General features: G+C 35.5%; 1 protein-coding gene across 1 annotated transcript in view; it reads right to left on the bottom strand.

Annotated features, from left to right (window-relative positions):
* DPY19L1 (dpy-19 like C-mannosyltransferase 1) overlaps nt 1-22,811 on the bottom strand; it is a 92,721-nt gene that overhangs the window by 30,175 nt on the left and 39,735 nt on the right. The window contains exons 7-10 of the mRNA XM_052638883.1: nt 21,613-21,670; nt 10,138-10,229; nt 7,905-8,004; nt 5,601-5,678 (exon numbers count right to left, since the gene is read on the bottom strand). Of these exons, the coding sequence (XP_052494843.1) occupies nt 5,601-5,678; nt 7,905-8,004; nt 10,138-10,229; nt 21,613-21,670 (328 nt within the window). The remainder of the gene's footprint in view (nt 1-5,600; nt 5,679-7,904; nt 8,005-10,137; nt 10,230-21,612; nt 21,671-22,811) is intronic.

The following is a 22,811-nucleotide window of genomic DNA, read 5'->3' as shown; positions in this document are numbered from 1 at the left end:
TTCTATGCCCCACTTCAAAACCCCAGAAATCACCACCACCACCACCTCCCTGTGCATCCTTACATTCACATATAGAAATTCCAGTTTATAACTTTTTAAAACCAGAAATGAAAAGTTGGCCCAGAAGCTATGCTATTGCTTGGTTTTATTCTCAGTTTGTTTCAAAGAGCTTTACATATCAATTTAAACCAAGTTAATTCATTCTGTTGAATAACTGAAAAAAGTACCCTACTCTATAGATACGCCATAATTTATGCAACCAGTACTCTGAACACTTCAGTGCTTTCCAGTTTTGTCTTGCTGTTAGTTTTGTTTTTCCTATTATAAACACTGCTGAGAAAACATCCTTATGTATCTGTCCTACATATTAGTACATGTCAACACATTTATGGGATAAATTACTATTGTGGGTCAAGGATACAAACATTTTAAAATTTGAGAAAATACTGACAAATTTCCATACAAAATACCATACTCTCCACTAGTAGGGTATGAGAGTTCCTGCCAATACACACTCCTACCAATACCATGCATTATTCTTTTTAAATATCTGCCAATCTAACAAACAAACAAAAAAAGGTTACTTCATTGTTTCATTTTTTTCTATTCACTTTTCCATTCTTAGGGATGAGACAGACAGCATCTTTTCCTCTATTTACTACTTACATTGTTTGGCGTGTATATGAATTGCCTACTCCTAGTGTCCATTTTTCTATTGGGTTTTTGAAATTTCCTAAGCACTCCATATATAATAGAGCATAGCTTCTTACAAAGCAAACATATTATAAATATTTTCCCAGTTCATTTTTATCTTTGTTTGTGATATTTATTATAACTGTTGCCTAAATTTTTACATTAGTCAGTTTATCATTCATTTCCTGTAAGACTTGAGAATTTACCTCCATTATAAGAAAAGCCTTTAAAAATAAAATAATCCATGCTTTCTTTCAGTAGTTTTATTTTTGATCCACATACATAAAATTTACTTAAGAATTTTATAATCAGCCTAAATTTGAAAAAATGACATTTGTCTTAAAATTGCTTTATCCTATAATGTACATTACACTATATTTTAGCTACATCTGCCCACTATCAAATCTTTAGATTTAAAAATAGTACACATTGTTTCCATTTCTTTAAGTCTTCTTTTACATATATCAAGTGTGTAAAGTTTTCTTCATATAGATCCTGCCTATTAAGTTTATTTTAAAGTATATTATCTGTGTTGCTATTATATCAGAAATCTTTTCATATTTTTTGATTTTTTATATTTAGAAAAATTATATTAAGTATGAATAAATTAATATAAACTTCCATTGTTTCTAGTAGTAATTACTTTATTAATTTGGTTCTTTTAAGTATTTGGAAGCATATCAATTACAAACAATGATACTTTTATATCTTCCTTTTCTATCTGAGACTCTTATTTTTTAGTCAGTTGTATTAGTTAACATTTATACAACAATGTTAAGAGTGGCAGAGATATATTTCTTAAATTTCTGGCATTAATGGGAATAGTTTTATTGATTCATCATGTTGCATGATACTAGCTTTTGGCTTAAAGTACATGTATGTATCAAAAGTTCAATGAAACATCCATCTATTTTCATTTAATTAAGATCTTTAAAATCAGAAACAGATGTTGACTTTATCAAATGCTGTTATAATATCAAAGGAAAAGGTGTTCAATACCATTAGTAAAGGCAAATCAAAACCACAATGAGACATCACCTCATAATCTCACACCTGTTAGAAAGACCATTATCAAAAAGCCAAGAGATAAGTATTGGTGAGGATGTGGGGAATAAAAAGCCCTTTGGCCCACTATTGGTGAGTTAGTACACTATGGAGGACAGTATGGAAGTTCCTTAAGAAATTAAAAACAGAACTATCATATGATCCAGAAAATCCACCCCTGGCATATACCCAAAGGAAACAAAAACAGGATCTCCAAGAGATATGTGCACTCCCATGTTCACTGCAGCATTATTCGCAATAGCCAAGACATGGAAACAGTCTAAGTTTCCACTGATGGATGAATGGATATGGAAAATGTGGCATATACACAATAGACCAAAACTCAGCCGTAAGAAAGAAGGAAGTCCCTGCCATTTGCATCAGCATGGATGGACCCTGAGAACACTTACACCAGGTGAAATAACCCATTCAGGAAAAGACAAACACCACATGATTCCACTTATATGAGGTACCTAGAGTAGTTAAAAGTATAGACATAGGAAACAGAACAAGGGTTTCCAGGGCACTGGGGTGGGAGACGGGGGGAAGGAGTATAGGGAGTATCTTGCTTCATTTTTATAAAATTAAAAGAGTTGTGGAAATAGATGGTGGTGATGTTTGCACAACAATAAGAATGTACTTAATATCACTGATGTGTACACCTAAAACAATTAAGATGGTAAAGTTTATGTGTATGATATTATTTTATAATAAAAATGAAAAAAATTCATTTTGGAGGCAATTTCACATTTTCTTCCTTTATGTAATTATGGAGATTTAGGAGTTTGTAAAGCAAAGATAGTCCATAGTATGTAACTGATTCCACAGTTAGTAAGTGACATGATAAAGCATTTATCATTTACCCAAGATAGGTTCTACTATAAACTAAACCTGTGTCATGTTAGTACTTTTAAAACTAAAACTTTAAGTCAAAGTCCTCATCCATAGCTGCTTATGTGATGACAGACTAAGGGCTTATCAATTATTCTAATTTTTACTGCAATATAAAAAAGAAAAAGCATATTAAACACTTTGGGGGAAAAAAATCAAGTGTGAAAAAGGTTAAGTACTGTCCAATCCCATTCATACACAGGTTTGAAACCCTAACAAAATAATAGTAAATGAACCCAGGAATAAATAGTTTTGCTTAGCTCAGAAAAGCAAGGTTGCTTAATGTAGAAAATCAATCAATGTAATTCTTCATAAGGTGAAGTCGCTCAGTCGTGTCCGACTCTTTGCGACCCCATGGACTATAGCCCACCAGGCTCCTTCCATCCACGGAATTTTCTAGACAAGAGTACTGGAGTGGGTTGCCATTTCCTTCTCCAGGGGAATCTTCCCGACCCAGGGATCAAACCCAGGTCTCCCGCATTCCAGGCAGACGCTTTACCGTCTGAACCACCAGGGAAGCCCATAATTCCTCACAGTAACATATTAAAGAGGGACATATACACAGGGTCTCTAGAAAGATGTAGAAAAGCATTTGATGAAACTGGGCCTTTACGGATTTCTTCGAAAAAGTATGCAAAGCATAATGAGAACAAAAGACAAAGAAGCCCCAGAAAGTAGCTGGTCAAATCAGGACCAACACAAGCATCAAGATAAATAATGAAAGTAGTGGATTACACTGCAGTGAATTAAACAAATGACGCTTTTTCTTGGACACAGAGAGAAATTGATGAAAATTTGAATAGGAATGACACAAAGAGAAAAGACAAAGGGCCAGAAACATACCAAAACATGTTCAACTTTACTGAAAACCAGAGAAAAATGTAAATTAAGGTCATAAGATACCATTTTAAATTCTCCAGATTGACAAAATTAAAAAAGAAAAAAAGATACAGAATAACAACGACTGTTAAATGTTATTGTTCAAAGTAGTCTAATCACTTTTGAAAAGCAATGTAATATTAAATTGTGAAACTGAACATATATTTAATTTACCACCTAAAAATTCTACTACAAGGTAAATAGCTCTATATTTATGTCCCAGGAGCTATGTGGAAAAATGCACAGCATTACTCATAAAAGGAAAAAGAGGAAAAAAAATCTAAACATCTTTCAGTAAGAACATGGATAAACTGTTTAATTTATACAATAAGAAACATAAAGCAAAGAAAATGCCCAAACTCCAGTAACATACAAATTTCAGAAATCCGAGTGAAAACATATTTCACACAAAAATTAAACCATTTTATAACCTCAAAAACAATACAAAAACTTAATTATAAAAATCTATTATCTATGCATAAGTATATATATATGGTAAAGTTATAAAGGAAAACAATCATAATTTGAAAGGTCAGGCTCATGGTTATCTCCAAGAGAAGTGAGGCGGCTATATTCAGGACACAAGGGCTTCAAAGTAATGATGGTTCCAGTTTTCAGCTGGAGGGTAGGGTCATGATTGTTCATTTTATAACTCTGTTCATAATTTATATTATAAATGTCCTTTTATAGGTACCAATTATTAGAGAACAAAAAATATATGGTTGCAGTATAAACCCTGATAGTTGGGATTTTTTTTCTTTTTAGTAATACAAGTGCCTGACTTAAGCTTTCATTGCAATCCACTTCAAATACGGCTATCTCTTGAATAAACATACTGCCAGCCACAGGACTAGATAAAGTCAGGTCACTTGCCCCTACTGAGGCTCCTTTGTTTCAGAGATCTTTGTTAATTTCAATACCTGACCTCTGGGTCAGTCTTTTCCCTTCCTGTGATTTAAATTCCCACTCTTCTGTTTTAAATCCACCAAAAAGAATGAGCCCTCAAAACCCTAGGCCATCATCCTAGATGTCAACAAAGAAAGAATCCCAGGTGCACGCTGGCTCCCTCTCTCTCCTATACCTCCCCTTGTCCCCATGACCTAACTGCACGGTCCCAGATGTGCTGTGTAATTTCCAGGTCCTGTAAGTAATAAACCTTGATTATTTTTTCAAAATTTCCTGGTAATTATTGCTAAAAGGCATCTTTTAATGATAATAAGAACCACAAGTACCTGTCAAACCACAAAATCAGTTATTGATAGGCTAAGACTGGCACAAACCCATGGCATATTGTACTTACATTAAAATTATAGGAAAAAGAAAACAAAATTGTAAGAATTAATGATGGAGACGGCAAATGTTTTTTAAAAAATCAGTATTCTTCAAAATCAACCATCCAGCCTTAAGACCTTTGCTCTATTTCATCAACCTGGAATAACTACTTAACTGACTTCCTCGCCTCCTTCCGGTCTTTGCTTCACTACCCTCCCCTCTTCTCAGTAAGACCTCTCCTGACCACCTCATTTGACATCTCAATCTCCCATCCACTGACAGCTGGCCCTCTTGACCTCCTTGGGGTATCATGGCTTATCCTTCTCTATAGTCCATACCACCTTCTAAAATACTATATAATTTACCAATTTACTATGTTTATTATTTATCTTCTGTCTTTTCTCCTTCCTCTACTCTTCTAGGATGTAATCCACATACATGCTGGGATCTTTGCAATTCTATTCACTGATATGTCCCATGTGCCTCAATAGCTGGTGCTCAATAAATGGATATTCCATTTTATTTTAACAGAAGGTTCCTGGATAATATACCATTCCATGGTCTCTTTCACGAATTATCTTTTTTACTGATAATGTATAAGTTGGGCACAAACTCAAATCAGGTAATATGACCCAAAATAAAATTTTCAGGGTGGCCTACTTAAAAACAAGATTGGTTAATTATATCAGTTTTTGACTAATACTTGTTTTAGTTATGGAACTATGTTAAAACCAGTTTCAGCCATGAATAAATCAAATATTAATCAGGAGCTTGTTTTAAGGTCAAGATATATGGGAAAAAACAAATTTAAAAATCTTTACCATGTGCATATAAATGATCTTCCGTAACTTGCTTATGTCAATGTATCCCACAACATAGAGTGCAAATAATGATGCAATCTGAAATTTAAAAAGTTATGTGAAAATTTAAAATTATACATATATAATAAATAGATTAAAAAATTAAGAAAGGATTATCTTTATTCTGCCTCAAATTTGTATTTATATAGAAAGTTCTTTAGTTTCCTTCTTACCTGCTAATTTATTATTAAACAAAGTGAATACATTAATATAGCAAATATCAGTTGACTATTCTCTCTCAATTAACCATGTAAATTATCTGCTTTGCAGATTATCCAAAACAATACTCCTTTTAATGTCAGAGTGACTCTACTGCCGGCATGTACAATTACAAAGTGCCTTGCTCAAACATTATGAAAATGCAATTATAATGTGACAATTAATACATAATTGGGAAAGATACATTAAAAGCTAAAAAATAATTATTTAATGCATGTGTGTGTAAAAATATATTAGGTTCTGCTTGTTAGTCACACTTAAAAAGTATCTCCACTAGTGTTCTCCTTCATACTTGTACAAATATTCCAGTGTTGGCTATAATCAAATTTATCAAATTTCAAGTTAGAAGTTCTTGTATTATAAAGGTATTAACTTTTTTTAAGAGTTTTGAAGAAAACTGTGAATGTATTTTCCAAGAATTCTAAGAGTACTAGAGTTATTCATATGAATTAATTGATTATATGAATAAATTGATTAAATAATATACCTCTGAGTAAAATGGCTCAGCTAGTAAAGAATCCACCCGCAATGTGAGAGACCTGGGTACATTCCCTGGGTTGGGAAGATCCCCTGGAGAAGGGAAAGGCTACCCAGCCCAGTATTCTGGCCCTGAGAATTCCATGGACCATATAGTCCATGGGGTTGCAAAGAGTCGTACACGACCAAGCAACTTTCACTTTCACTTTTTTAGGTAAAATAGAGAGGTATTCAAACAGTGTCTTTCTATCTTTCTTCATGGAAAAAGCAATTCAAATTAAATTCCATGCGTCTCTCACTACACAAATACTTTTCAAACAAACAGCAAAATAGCTGAATACTTATAAACATGTATCTTAAGTTTTATTCATCAAGTTTTTAATCGCCAAGTAATCTACAATAAATTTTCCTAAAAGCAAGAAAACAATGTTTCCCTTTACCCAGATTTCTCCATGGGGACACATCATTGCTGAAGGGTGACTGATACAACACAACAACTGTGGACGAGTGTGCTATTATTCAGTGTAAGCCCCCCAGGGAAGCATATTACTGCCTCCTCTCCCTCCATGCAACTCCCCCACGTTCCCCCTCCCCCAGATAGAAACCATAAAGCTGGCCATCTCCACTAACTGGAGGGTAGGAACTCTCCCTTTCCATTCCAGGGGTTAAGCAATACACAACAGGCCTACGGGGTTTTAAGGAGTGACCCTCAGGGACATTTTAAACCCGAAACATTTAAAATGTCATCAAACTATAGAAGACGAGAAAGTCTAAAAGGTAAGATCAAATAAAGAATTAAGTACAAACAGAGCCACCTGCAATGCAGAAGACCCAGGTCCAATCCTTGGGTTGGAAAGATTCCCTGGAGAAGGAAATAGCTATGCACTCCAGTATTTTTGCCTGGAGAATTCCATGGACAGAGGAGCTCAGCAGGCTACAGTCATGGTGTCACAAAGAGTTAGACACGACTGAGCAACTAACACTTTCACTTTTTCAAAGCTTCTCTTAAAAAAAAAAATGATAGAAACAGCTAACCTGACATCCTGTTAAGTAGTGGTAATGTGTTAGGAGTCTTATAATACATACATGACCCCATTTGATCCTAATCACAACCCAATACAGTAGGTTATTTCATTTTCTCTACTTTATATATGAGAAAACTGAAACTAAGAAAAGTTAGGCTGTCTGTCCAACTAAGAAGCTAGTGAAGAGAGTTAGGTCTCAAGTCCAGGCTTGACTTCATTTCTCAAGCAAGACATTTCAAAGGACATTAAAAAAACAACTCAAGTTGCTTTCTATGAATAGGAATAAGGCCAGTGTAAGAAAGAATCAAAGCAGTGGGTGCAGGGAAAAATGAGCACACAGTCTACTCCCCATTCTCAAAACTCATTAATAAATAAATAAATCTTATTTATTGCCCTATCTTGAAATTTCTTTCAAAATATCAACTGAAAAAAACATTTTAGGACTTAGAATCATGTAACATATCAGTTCTATAATTTTAGATAATTAAGTTCTTATAATCAAATATACTAAACTTAATTCAGTTTACAAATGTAAGCACCTTACCTGAGTAAGAAGTACAAACTGAGCAAACTGCCAGGGAAGCATAAAAAATACATTGGAAATGCAGAGTGCAATCAAGCTTCCTCTGTAAAGTTTCGTAGCCCTTAAAAAGATAAAATAAGTTTAACCAGAAAAGATCCCCTGGAGAAGGAAATGGCAGCCCAGTCCAGTATTATTGCTTGGAGAATTCCATGGACAGAGGAGCCTGGCAGGCTCTATAGTCCATGGAGTCACATAGAGTCAGACACGACTGAGTGATTAACAGACACACACAACCAGAAAACATTCTAACATGGCTCCAAACTGCTACAAATTAGACTCTCTAAACACAATCTGGTTGTAACGTATAAAATGAGCCGATGGATTAAAAATTATGCCTACTGACAGCCAATTACAACAATTTCCTATGAAAAGTAAATACCCAGTAAAACTGTAACAAAGGCTTCCCAGGTGGCTCAGTGGTAAAGAATCCACCTGCCAATGAAGGAGACATGGGTTCAATCTCCGGGTTGGGAAGATACCCTGAAGAAGGAAATGGCAACCCACTCCAGTGTTCTTGCCTGGGAAATTCCACGGACAGAAAAGCCTGGTGACTACAGTCCATGGATTTGCAGAAGAGTCAGAAAGACTCAGAGACTAAACAACAGCAATAACTGTAAAAAAACAAAGTTTCCAAAGGAGAGAGGGGGAAATCAGAGTCAGTGCATCCACTGAGTTTTTTCAAACTATATTTTGGTGAATTCACAACCAAATATATATATGTAAAGCTGCATTCAATAGATTAATTTGGAGAGATAGATGATGTCTATGAAAAAAATCACAGAAGTAGCAGATTTTAAGCAATAAGTATTCTGCAGACAAGCAAGCAAGTGTTTAGGATATGGGCTGAACAGCTGACAGAGGTTTCCTGGAGGAGATGGATAAAAGCTGGGTCCTGCATGAACAGGACACAGAAAAGAGAAGAGGAGGCAAAGGCAGGGGCGTTTGGATCTCTGATCTGAGCAGCTGTGGACAATCAGAGCATATTAGCAAGGGAATGAGAGGAAGAAAAAGTTTGCCAGCGCTGGATTTAAGACCGAAGCAGAGAGGTAGGTGAAAAGCAGAAAATAAGAGACTGATGGGCAGTCTACTGTGTGCACTGTATTAGAGAAAAAAGCCAAGATCAAGAGTGTGGCTGTGGAGACACAGCACGTGCAGTGGAGAATCAGAGGTTATGAATTCAGAGTTCAGCTTACTTGAATATGCTGAAGAAGCTCTCATTTCCATAATAAAAGAGGAATTTAAGGCAGAGCAATCAGGCTGGAGTTGCAAAGACTTTAAAAGCTAATACAAAAGCTGCCACCCATCCCATATTTTGTGAAAGGCCGGTCTAAAAACACTACCCAAGAGACAAAGCCACATATTCCTGCAAAGCTCATCATGGGGAAATGGATCACCCAAAGGGTTTGATGTAACAGACGTCAACCAGTTCTCCTGAATTCTGCACTGAATAGAGTTAGACTAGTCTGAGTCATCTCCATATTTTCATCATGCTTTGTTCTGTTGTTTCCTACACTCTATTTTCTTTTATCATCACCCTCTGAAACAAGGCAGCATCCATCTAAATTCTGTATCTGTCAATAGAAGGGGAGGGAACTATCCTCCTCTAAACTCTCTACCAGTGTGGTGCCTGCATCTCTATCAGGTCTCTAACTGAAGCCCAGAGAAACAGGGATGAGCCCAATCCAATCCTGTGTTTCTAGCAGGAATTCTCCTAGCGTATCTTTATCTTTCTATCCCTGCTATTCAGTTCTCAGGGATGCTAAACAAATGTAGAGGGAAGAACTACACATGACAGTTCCTGACCTCGCCTGTTCTATGAACTGTTCTTGTGTAGCGTACACTCTACTGCCACCAGCTTCCCCACTTCTTCCAGTTTTCGGAAGGCTGCTGTGGTGGCAGAAAATGACTTGCGGAAGCGGAGATGGCAGAAGTGGAAGCAGACTTGCTGCTCCTCCAGCAGTATCTGTGGACCACTAACTAAAGGAAAGAAGACTAAAAGGCAGATTAAGAAAATGTTTGGGGTAGTAATATATTTTGAAGTTATATTCTTAAAATACCTTTATGAAAGCAACCTAGCAACAGCATCATCTTAATTATTTTATTACATTGTTTTCATAACGGAAGTTTAAAAAATTCCAGCTTAAGTTATTCAATGCAAAACAAACAAGAACCTCTAAAAATAAGTCATAGTTACCTGAGAATGTGAGTCACAAGCAACATCTGAAGTACAAGGAATGGATATGAGAAACTTTCACGGAGAGGAGGTGTCCACATCACACGGGTACACTAAAAAAAAAAAAAAAAATTCATAGTGTATGGTACCTTTGCTAAATGTGTTGAGTAAGACATACCAACTGAAAGCTGCTATTAAGCTTTTCTCACAATGTAATGGTGTGCTAGAAACCAAACTACTGATATTGACATTTTTACCAACAGCCAAATTAGGAGGAAGGCACACATGGCCTAAGACCTTATGAAACAGTAACATCATGAATTGTCAACAGCAAAGTCCTACAAAGCTTCACCTGCAGCTTAAAAGGAAAAGAGGGAAAGCACCAGCAAGAAAATGTTCTGTCAAAACTAAAAACACTACATTTGAGTTGACTATGAAAATTAACTATAGTTTGTCTCCTTTCACATGAATTTCAGCAAAACTATTCATAACTAGTTCAATAACCTCAGATATAACCTCAGATAACACAGATGACACCACCCTTATGGCAGAAAGCAAAGAGGAACTAAAGTGCCTGTTGATGCAAGTGAGAGTGGAACAGCTGGCTTAAAACTCAACATTCGAAAAACTAAGATCATGGCATCCAGCCCCATCACCTCATAGCAAACAGATGGGGGAACAAGGGAAACAGTGACAGACTTTATTTTCTTAGGCTCCAAAATCAGTGCAGATGGTGACTGCAGCCATGAAATTAAAAGACACTTCCTCCTGGGAAGATAAGCTATGACCAACCTAGACAGCATATTAAAAAGCAGAGACATTACTTTACCGACAAAGGTCTGTATATTCAAAGCTATTGTTTTTCCAAGTCATGTACAGCTGTGACAGTCATATCACAAAGAAAGATGAACGCCAAAGAATTGATGCTTTTGAACTGTGGCGATGGAGAAGACTCCTCAGAGTCCCTTGGACTGCAGGGAGATTCAACCAGTCCATCCTAAAGGAAATCAGTCCTGAGTCTTCATTGGAATGACTGATGCTGAAGCTGAAACTCCAACTGGAAAAGACTCTGATGCTGGGAAAGATTGAAGCCAGGAGGAGAAGGGGAAAGAATGAAATGGTTGAATGGCATCACTGACTCGATGGACATGAGTTTGAGCAAGCTCCAGGAGTTGGTGATGGACAGGGAACCCTGGCGTGCTGCAGTCCATGGGGTCACAAAGAGTCAGCCATGACTGAGGGACTGAACTGAACTGATTCATAGCTAATATTTCAAACTCTCTGGGGACATCACTGTTAGTATTTTTATTGACAATGCCACTTAAAAGGAGCAGTCCACTTTTGTTTTTACTTCTTTGACCTGAGCTGCCAAGTATTTATAAAAAGTGGTACAGGAGATCAATAAAATAACAGAAATTCTAAAATAGTTATCAGCCTTTCTGAAAGCTAACTTTAGATTTGATTAAGTAATATAGTAGTCCAGTTTTAGTACTCTATCATGTTTCTGCATATACATTAAATATATTAATAAGTCCATGTTTCAGTTTGAAGAATACAGCACTGGATTAAATGTAAAACAATCTGATATCACTACTACTAAGCTAGTCACACTAGAAGAAATCATTGCCTCTTTCAAGTCAAGCAGGGTAAATTTAAGGAATATATAGAATGACAAAGATCATGATGGAAACAAGCCTTTATTTTAGCTCTGCCTTAGACTATTAGATATCTCTACTACCCATATAGAAAGTTTGAGTCAATTTATTTCTCTTTTTCTACCAAAACTCACCATTCCCTATGAAATTAATATAAATATAAATTTGTCAATGAACTTACATGGAAGAGAATATGAAAAGATTGAAAGTCTTTAAAAATGCATATTTGTTGTTGAGATGCAATTTTTAAAAATGTTAGTTTATTAATTAGTTTATTAGAGATTTCAGTATGATTGATAGAAGAAATATATAACCAAAATTTATAAAACTACCAATCTCTATGTAAAAACCAGTAAAAAAATATTCAAACTATATAATACACAATTTTAAAATTTTCCTTAGACTGTTCACCCACATTTATTTCATTACTAAATTCAACTACGTTGTCATCTCTTAGAAATTCATTTCTCTTAATAGCAATAGTCACTCAGTTTGCTAAAACTCAATTACATCCTCTGTAAAGTACGGATAAGAAAGCTCAATTATAAATTATAACAAAGAGCAAGGTTTTCTCCTTCTAAAATGTTAAGAGTGAATGAATTCAAATGTATGTGAAAGTGCTTCTTGTTGTTTCTCCAATAACACAGGGTGCTTTTCTAAATCTGATACAAACATAACTGCTGATCCAAATGATACCATACAACATGAAATTTTAAAAAAAGATTTATTTTAATCATACCTTAAGTAACAATAAATAGGTATTTTTATTTAACTATAATTTTAAGTGGAAAATAAAAATCTATAATTCTCTTTATAGGTTGAAATGTAAGAATTAAAGGAAGAAATATATACATAACTGCTTCAAAAAGGATTGCAGAAAAGCATTCTGCACTCTGACAAAGAATAAGAAATTCTTTAGTTGTGAAAATAAATTCAATAAAAAAATCTTGCACTGTTTAAACTGTCCTCATCCACTACATAATTTTTAATCTATTTTGGCTTGGTAAGGGCTAAATCCTTTAGTCGTGTACTCAAGAATCAAAAACAAAGGAATTTCAGCAATAAACAGCTTTATTTTTCAACCTCTCTTTTCAAACAGTTGATTTATACCACTAGAGATTTGAGCATAATCTAACTGATTTCTTTTCATAATTTAAAAATATAAATAGAACTGACTAGTCAATTATAACTTATAGTTAGTATTAGTATCAAACAGATCATGTTTAAGGCTTGTTCCAAGAGTTTTAATTAGAATTAACATATAAGGTTTGAGCTTAAAACAATGATCCTACCTCTTGACTGCTGCACTGTTGTATTAGCTACAATATTAAACACTATACAAGTGATTCTAAAATGATTCCTGACCTCCATGGGTTTGGCTACTCCTTTTCTAAGAACGGTATAGGTTTAGTATTCAACTATCCAGATGTCAACCATAAAAGTGCTGGATGCAACAAAAAATGCAGCAGCCACACGACATCATCTAGCTGATGTTACCTGGGCAGTCCCATTGTTTAGGCAGACCCTTAGCTTGGCATTGGCTTTATGAGGCTGGTGGGACTGCACCTTTATAAGTCAGGTAGGTTTCTTGGAGCATCTATCTCTTTCTGTACCAGGTACTGATACACTGCCCAATTAAACTGTCAGTTATTGATACATACATCAATTTGAATTGGTAATACAATTTTGCTTACACAAAAGTTAATGCTTCAGTGCCATATAATTGCTATTAACAGGCTTTGGGTGCTTGTGTGCTTAGTTGCTCAGTCATGTTCCACTTTTTAAGAACCTGTGCGCTGTAGCCTGCCAGGCTCCTCTGTGGGATTTTTCAGGTGAAGGTTGTCATTTCCTCCTCTAGGGGATCTTCCCAACCCAGGGATCAAACCCAGGTCTTCCATGTCTCCTATATTGCAGGCAGATTCGTTACCCACTGAGCCATCGGGGAAGCCCTTACTATCTTAATAAAGTATTTCTACTGGTTCTATGGAAAGAAATGTTTATCAATTTTTCTCTCTGATCTTCCAGGATATCAGCATATCCTACCACAAAGTTTTCAAAAAAAAAACTTCTGTGAAATGAGTCAGCTTTGTTGGATAAGCAATAACTTACATCGTCATGACTCCATCCTTTGTAGCAATAACTCAAACCTGACCTTTCCTTACTTATTTAAACATAGAAAAAATCTCTGACAAGGTATTATCAACTCTACCACCTTTACTATGTGGTTGTAAACTACACTCCTCAAGGTTATCAACATGCTCAATATTCTGTATACAGTATGAAAGTATTCGTCATGACACAAAAGCAATATAAATATAAAATGAAACAAATGATTCCAACTGCACTGAATGGTAAACCTAACAGAGAAGCAAAAATAATTTAGGTATATATTGAGCTATTTTACTTTTGAACTCTGTATTCCTTAGCAGAATATGATCATAGGAAACAAAGAACAGCAAAGAAATCTTAAACTTTACTTAGTAGGTGTGTTGTTAGTAATCGTATTAGTGTACTAATTCTGAAATTATTTTGTATATACTACAGAATAAAGCAAATAAGTAAATACAATTACACTATGGGGAGGCAGAAGATACAAACATGGAGTAGGGGAAGGCAGAGTTTATAACACTGGATTACTAGATCAGAATTAATGGAGGAATCAGTGTGAATTAATGGTTTTTGCTGAAAGAAGCTAGAAGTGATTACATCCAAGCAGTAATAACTACACCAAGCACCCTGCTTTTGGTCTCTAAATACCATTTTCCACGCAGGATCTAAGATTCCTTGGAAAATAGCTGATCCCAAATCTAGGGACGGGAAAGTACTAAGTGATTTTGAAACAAATTTTTGGGCAAGAAAGTAAGTGTTCAAAGAACACTGAGGGAAATAAATAAAGAACACTGGACATATCAAAAGGGCAGAGAATAGTACCAAAATACACATGTGCCTACACACACACACAACTTAGGAATTAATCTAACAAAAATCTACAATATAAAAAATATTGCTGAAACAATAGAAAGAAGACTGATATAAGTGAAGAATAGCTATGTTTACAGATGGGAAGATTTGATATATTTAGAATGCCTCTTCTCCCTAAATTGATCTAGAGATCAAGGCAATACTAAAGTCCCAGCAGGTTGTATATGTGCTGAGGGAAGGAGGCATCATGGAAAACTGATTCTAAAATTCATATGGAAATACAAAGAACCTGGACTACTTAGAGCAACACTGGAAAAAAACAGAGTTAGAGACTTTTACTACCAGATATCAAACTTTTAAAGCTACAATATTTAAGATAGCGTGATAATGACTTAAAGATAAACAGCCAAACTGGAACAGATTCAGGAGTCTAAAAACAAATCTACCGATATTCAGTCACTTGATTAATGACAAAAGCATCAGTACAATTCAATGGAAAAAGAACTGTCTTTTCAACAAACAGAACTAAATTAATTTAATATTCAGATTAGGGTGAAGAAGCAGAGACAAACAGAGACTTTCCCTGGCAGTTCAGTGGTGAAGACTTCACTTTCCAATGCAAGGGTGCAGATTCTATCCTTGGTTGGGGAACTAAGATCCTACCTGCCTCATGGCCAAAAAACCAAAACATAAAACAGAAGCAATATCGTAACAAATTCAATAAAGACTTTAAAATTTGGTCGACATTAAAAAAAAAAAAAACCTTGAAAAAAGAAGAAGCACTGAAGAACAGTCAGGAGGCAGCGAGAAGTCACAATCTCATGTTGTGTTTAGCTTCCAGAAGACTGCTGAAATTGAATCCAGTGATGGACTGATAACTAAAAAGCTAAAAATTAACCTCCTCCAAATTCAACTGCTTGTAAGGCCAAAAAGCTCATACCCTGGAGTGAGCATCTGGGAAACTGGAGAGTGAGCCACAGGGCAGAAATTTCCTTCATTCATTTGAAACTGGAGGAAAATTTAAATTCAAACTACAGCACTGCCCAGCTTAGCAAGACTCATGACGGGATCCAATTGCTTGGCTCTTACCCCACATGCCCAATACAGGAAAAGATAGTCCCTCTCTGATGGGGAAAAACAAAAAGCAAAAACAATTATTTAATTCAGGCTTTATCATTCTGTTATACAAAATATCTTGCATTAAATAGAAATGTATGAGACATGTAAAATCAAATATATAACCTACAATTAAAAGGTAAATTCTAGTCAGAAAATTTAAATCCATAGAGAACATTAATGTCGGAATTACCATACAGAGAATTTAACTATAATCATTAGATTTAAAAATTTACAGAAAAAGATGGATAAAATGGGTGAACTGACAGGAATTTTCAACAGAGAAATAGAAGCCCAGGGAAAAACTGAAATTTATAACATCTAAAATAATAAATTCACTAGATGGGCATTAAAGCAGACAATGTATCAGAATAAAGTAACAATGAACTCAGGGACAAATAATATATCCAAACAGAGACAAAGAGAAACAAACAAACAAAAAGATGAAGGGAGTACCAAAAACCTGTGGGACAACATCAAAAGCTGAACATACATGGAACTGGAATCCTCAAAGACAGTAAGAAAGAGAATGGGGAAGACAAAATATCTGAACAAAAGATATTTGCTAAAGTTTTCTAAAAACTGATTTAAAAAATCAACCCACGGAACAAAGATGTTCAGTAAAATCTAAGCAGGGTAACATACAAAGAAGACCACATTTAAGTTCATCACCACCAAACCAAGAGAAATCAAACACAAAAAGAAAGCTTCAAACCACTATAGAAAACATATTACATTCAGGGAAACAACAGTAAGTGTGATAGATGACTTTTCAAACAATGGAAGACAAAAGACAAAGAATGACATTTAAAGAGCTTAAACATAAAGCTTTCAACCCAGAATTCTTATACAGGAAAAAAAAAAAAAGCACTTAAAAAAATAATGAAGGAAAATAGGATGTTTTTAGAAAGGCAAAAGCTAAGAGAACTTATTGGCAGCAGATCTGCACCACAATGCTAAATAAAGTTCTTTAGACTGAAGAGAAATTACACCAGATGGAAACCCAGATCTGCAGGAAGAAATGAAGAACACCACCGAAACCCAAATTGAGACATCCAGCTATGAGAGATGACTAAGAGTTAACCAGGCATAGATTAGGAGACACGGAGAGGGAAATACGCAGGATACAGGAGAGAGCATGTGCAAAGGCCCTGAGATGGGAAAAGGGGGCAGTCCCTTCTGGGAACTAGAGGAAGGAAGGACACAGCAGGACTGAGGCAAAAATAAAACGCCCTAGAGCAGAGAGACCCAGAAAGGGCCAGGGCATGCAAGATGCGGTAGGCTGGTTTTCTACCACACTAGAAGCTATTACTAATCTTTAGACTACATCAACAGATTCACCTCCAACTAAGACTAGCACACACTCTGTTTATGGACTTTGGGAGTTAAGCTTCACAAATACACACAGCACTCAATAGCCTGAATAAATAATACATCTTGCACTTACACTATCTACGAAATGAATGCAAAAAAAATTTAAATCATGTCACTCATCTGCAGGTAACCTCCATGGCCTTTCCATCTGCTCCAAATGAACCTTACAATGACTGACAGGACTACAGAATCAGCTCTTTCCACATCCCACCTTCCACCTTTCACTGTCTGGCCTTATACCTTCCACTCTCTGCTCCTCCAAAGTGGCCTCCTTGCTTCTCCCCAAATAAATCAGGAAACCCCCCACAACCCCCCACCTTTAGCAGAAGACTGTTCCACCTTCACATCCACAAGGGACCTTTGTTTTACTACTGAAACATCTGCAGCCTCTACAGATCCTGACATAGGGTAGGCCCTCAGTATATGCTGTTGTTATTTTTTTCCCTATTTATTTTTTTGAAGTATAGTTAATTTACAGTGTTGTTAATTCCTATTACACAGCAAAGTGATTTGACTATATATGTTGTTTTAAATGAGTTGAATAAACACAAGACTCAGAACAAATATCCTTACCATTATTAGGAATGAAAGGGAGGAAGGAAGAGGAAAAGAAAAAAGGTTCCTTAAGTTGGCAAGAAAAGATCTCATCATAAAAAGCTAAACAAACCTATTGTACATAAAAGGAATTTTTAACAGTCAAAACTGGAGAAAAGTACTGCATTTAGCTTTTTTTTAATGTACCCATCTAAATGCTTTTCAATTAACATGCAAAAAATCAACCAATGCTATAAATATCTTATAATAAAAAAACATTTTAAAAGCAAAGCAAAATTGTTAGTTTTCATCTTAGCAAAAATTCTCAATAGGAACAGAATTAACATTTAATTAAAAAGTTTGATAAAACATCTGCATAGTTTTTATTATAAAATAAAAATTTTATATATAGGCTCAGTATTACTGATTATTACTATGAGCCACTAATAGCTTCTTTATTGTGTTTTCACATTTTTCAGATTTGAGGGTTTTAAATTTTCCTTTTAAATAATTTTAATCATTTATGCTACATAATTTGTAGTTCTTCTTTTAAAGCAAAAATTTTCCCTTGTAAAACCATCTGAGAAAGGAATACTTCAGAAAGTACATCATATAAAGAAATGGCAACCCACTCCTCCAGCATTCTTGCCTGGGAAATCCTGTGGACAGACGAGCCTGGTGGGCTATAGTCCATGGGGTTGCAAAAGAGTTGGGCGTGACTTAGCAACTAAACAACAACAATGAAAACAAAAATACCTATCTTAGACTCAATTACATAGCTAATTAAATAATGGAAATAGAGAACTTAAAAGCAGGAAACAATTCACAACTGTTTTTTAGCACATAAACCACTCACTCACATGATTTAAATAACTCTCCTAAGAAAGAAGGGTACCAGTTAGAAAACAGCCAGATATTCCAGGGCGACACACACTGTGATTCTCTGGAAAACTTCACTAAATACATGAATAGTTACAACCAGAGTAGATGCTGTGTCCCGGCCCCCCCAATATAAAAACTATGTACTTTAAACAACACTTTTAAAAATCAGAAGAAAACAAGGATCTGAAAATCTTACAATCTGAAAACCAAAATAAATAAAAAAGTATAATAAAATCATTTTCAGTTACTTGTGATCTCACAATTATTTTATCCAAAACTACAGTTTATGTTCTCAATTAATGTCATTACTCAAAATGGTCACATATACTTTAAAGCTACAGTCATTGCTGCTGCTGCTGCTAAGTCGCTTCAGTCGTGTCTGACTCTTTGCGACCCCATAGATGGCAGCCCACCAGGCTCCGCCGTCCCTGGGATTCTCCAGGCAAGAACTCTGGAGTGGGTTGCCATTTCCTTCTCCAACGGTCATTGATATAAGTACAGTTATTTACTTAACTAATTCAGGAAAACTACAGTTTTAATTCTAATCTCATTTAGTTAACCTTTCCTAAGTAGAAAGTAATCCCTAGGTATGTTTCAATATCCCAAGTAGCTGAAAAGTATTAAACTAAAAAAAAAAAAATCTATCAACCTGAAAAATGAACTGAACTATTTCACTGCTGAAAACTGAAAAGACTGCTAAGAAAGATGTTCATGTTACATGAGTATCAAAATTATTAGAAAAATGTACAATCAAAAATTAATAACCCCTAATGTCTAGTCAAGGCTATGGTTTTTCCAGTGGTCATGTATGGATGTGAGAGTTGGACTATAAAGAAAGCTGAGTGCCGAAGAATTGATGCTTTCGAACTGTGGTGCTGGAGAAGACACTTGAGAGTCCCTTGGACTGCAAGGAGATCAGTCCTGGGTGTTCACTGGAAGGACTGATGTTGAAACTGAAACTCCAATACTTTGGCCACCTGATGCGAAGAGCTGACTCATTGGAAAAGACCCTGTTGCTGGGAAAGATTTAGGGCAGGAGGAAAAGGGGACAACAGAGGATGAGATGGTTGGATGGCATCACCGACTCAATGGACATGGGTTTGGATGGACTCCGGAAGTTGGTGATGGACAGGGAGGCCTGGCATGCTGTGTTTCATGGGGTTGCAAAGAGTCAGACGTGACTGAGCGACTGAACTGAACTGATTATACACTGAGAGTAACACAGTAGACCTTTCTGCTTCAGAGATGGTAATATTTAAAACTGTGCCTTGGCTTCAAAATTTTCAATAATCTCTTTCTTCTCAACATCTCACTGTGAACACCCAATGCTCCTTTCTTCCACTGTTAAGCAATTATTTCCTATTTCTTTGGGCATTCTCACAGATCTGTGCTTCCAAATGTTTTATGGTCCACACCAAGGCACTAAGCAGCATCCACAGTCAAAAAGAGCCAAATAATTCTTTTATTTCTTTGTTTAAACTTCAGACCAAATCAATTAACTGATGTCATGTTGCAATCAATTGTCAAATAACTCTCATCTATAAAGTCACTCTAGCTTTAAATTTCTGTGATTTTAAATACTATGCATGTGCTAGTTTAAGTCTCATTAGTAATCCACTAAATGATAAGAAAAGTAAGTTCAACCCAGAGTCTACAGTTTAGTTTTTGTATGACTACACTCAGAGCTTTGTAACATGTATATATTCAAATATTATAGACAGTGTGGAAACACTTAAAAGGATTAAGTTACTTCACACAAAACAATCAGACCTTTTATATGAGAATTCCCCTCATAGAAAACTTCCATGAAAGAAAACCAAACATATATATATATATATAAAACTAGAAATTCATTTATAATTATAATTAAGTTAGTAGGATTTTATTGGCATCTTGAATTTATATTAAAATTTAGCCTAAAATAAGTTACCAATAATAATACAAACAATTACACAAGCTAATAATTACTTAGCAGCAACTATGTGTCAAACATTGCTCGAGACACATTACAGATATGAGCTCATTTAATCTCCCAATAATCCAATGAGATGGATAACATTATTTTTCCAATTTACAAAGAGAAAACTAGGGTGGGTGAGATTAAAGGGCTTGCCCAGGTCACTCAGTCACCAAATGGCAGAGTCAGGATTTGAACACAGGTAGCCTGGATGCAGAGTCAATGCTTTTTACAATGTTATTCTCTTTAGAAAGAACTTGGATACATGCACAAATTTATAGATACAATAAAACATTCTGCAAAGGACACTTAAAAGTATATCAAGGTTTAATATAAATGCATTAAAATAGAAACATATACTATAGCTCCTACATCAAAAAGTTAACCCCCACAAGAAGTTAATGGATACATGGCTAGCTTATTTTTATTACAGTTAAAACAAGAGTTTTCACAATTTTAAATTATATACAGAATTAACACAGACCCACTATTTCTTTAAGCCACTAAGAGATATATCAAAAGATAGAATGGTTATAAAATTTAAGATAAATGCTAGTGTTTAAAATTTCAATCAAAATAAGATTAAACATTTAAAGTCTGCTGCTGCTGCTAAGTCGCTTCAGTCGTGTCCGACTCTGTGCAACCCCATAGATGGCAGCCCACCAGGCTCTGCCATCCCTGGGATTCTCCAGGCAAGAACACTGGAGTGGGTTGCCATTTCCTTCTCCAATGCATGAAAGTGAAAAGTGAAAGTGAAGTCACTCAGTTGTGTCCGACTCTGCGACCCCATGGACTGCAGCCTACCAGGCTCCTCTGTCCATGGGATTTTCCAGGCAAGAGTACCAGAGTGAGTTGCCATTGCCTTCTCCTATTTTAAAGACTGCTACTATAGATTAAATTTAAAGAAATTTAAATTTCTATATATTTCTATATTTTATATTGGTAAAATTTTGTATTAGTAAAATGTCTTAAAATTTTAAGAAATACTTAAATGAAAATCATTATTTCTAGAAGTAAAACCCCTAAACAGTTTGAAAATATTTGTTTACTACCTACCTCTCCATGATTGAAAAAGAAGCACAACACTGTAACCAAGCCTCCTAAACGGCTGCCGCTGGAAAAGAATATAAGAAAATGTAACTCCAGTAACAGAAACCAGGTCGATCCTAATAAAACCCTGAAATAACATAGCATCTGCTAGTACTACAAAAAGTTTTAGCCACACTAGAACTCTATTATTTACAAAACAACTTATTTCCTCTGATGTATCATTAGTTTAAAAAAAAAGTTTTGTTTTTTTTTAAAAAAATCATTCTCCATGCTTAAAATGTACAGAAAATCAGAAACTGACAAGGAATAAAAAATTCTTATTCGTCATGTTATTGTGTACCATGCAACCTGATCTTTCTTTTTTCATTTTTTAAACTTCTTTAGTACCAACTATTTTTCTTTGTATATAATATATATTCAGGAGAGAGGATGGACGCTAGTACAGAAAAGTCCTTTATGGTCAGAAAGCTGGAAATCATCATACTGCCTCCTGCTCTTGCAAATTCACAAAGTGTGTTAGCACGTTAAAGATTTAACTAATTTAGTACTTCCCAAATCCCATCTCCAAGCTACCTTTATACCTGCTTGTGAAACACTTGTTTACAGATTAAGTTTTATCATTCATTTTCAAAAAATTGGGAAACACAACACAAACATCAAAATAAGAGAATCTGGCTTATACCTCTAGCTAAGAAACCACAACGGTATAGTTTGACAGTCCTAACAGTTAAAGCTTCACTTGCTCAGATAAGGGTGAAATACGTCCCCATTCTACTCTGACCCTGACCAAAAGCATCTGGGCAAGGGAAAGGAAGGCTCTTTTCAGGTTTGTTTCACCATTTCTTTCATCTCTACTCTTGAGGTCTTTGAGTTCTCTTTAGCTCATGCTGCTTCCCTGTAATTTTATCCAGATATCCTTCCTTCCTTCTATCCACCCAGAAATATGTGTATATCACAGAAAAGCAACAAAGAATCAGACACAGGTATTCCAGGCCATTATGTTTATTCTTCAGGGTGTATGAAAGAGGAAACACAGGGGAGATACATGAGATGGCAGGGATAATTCATGTATGGAGAACATACACCCTCCCCAACATCCCCAGAAGCAAACAGGAAGGGCTGGGACAGTCAGCCTTGGCTCAAGAGGGAAGTGGAGTCTGCATGTTTAGTGGCACGGAGTTTACAGAGTTGCTATTTTCCCCATA

The sequence above is a fragment of the Budorcas taxicolor genome, chromosome 4, assembly GCF_023091745.1.
Source record: "Budorcas taxicolor isolate Tak-1 chromosome 4, Takin1.1, whole genome shotgun sequence".
NCBI lineage: Eukaryota > Metazoa > Chordata > Mammalia > Artiodactyla > Bovidae > Budorcas > Budorcas taxicolor.
This window is presented reverse-complemented; position numbering and strand designations above follow the sequence as displayed.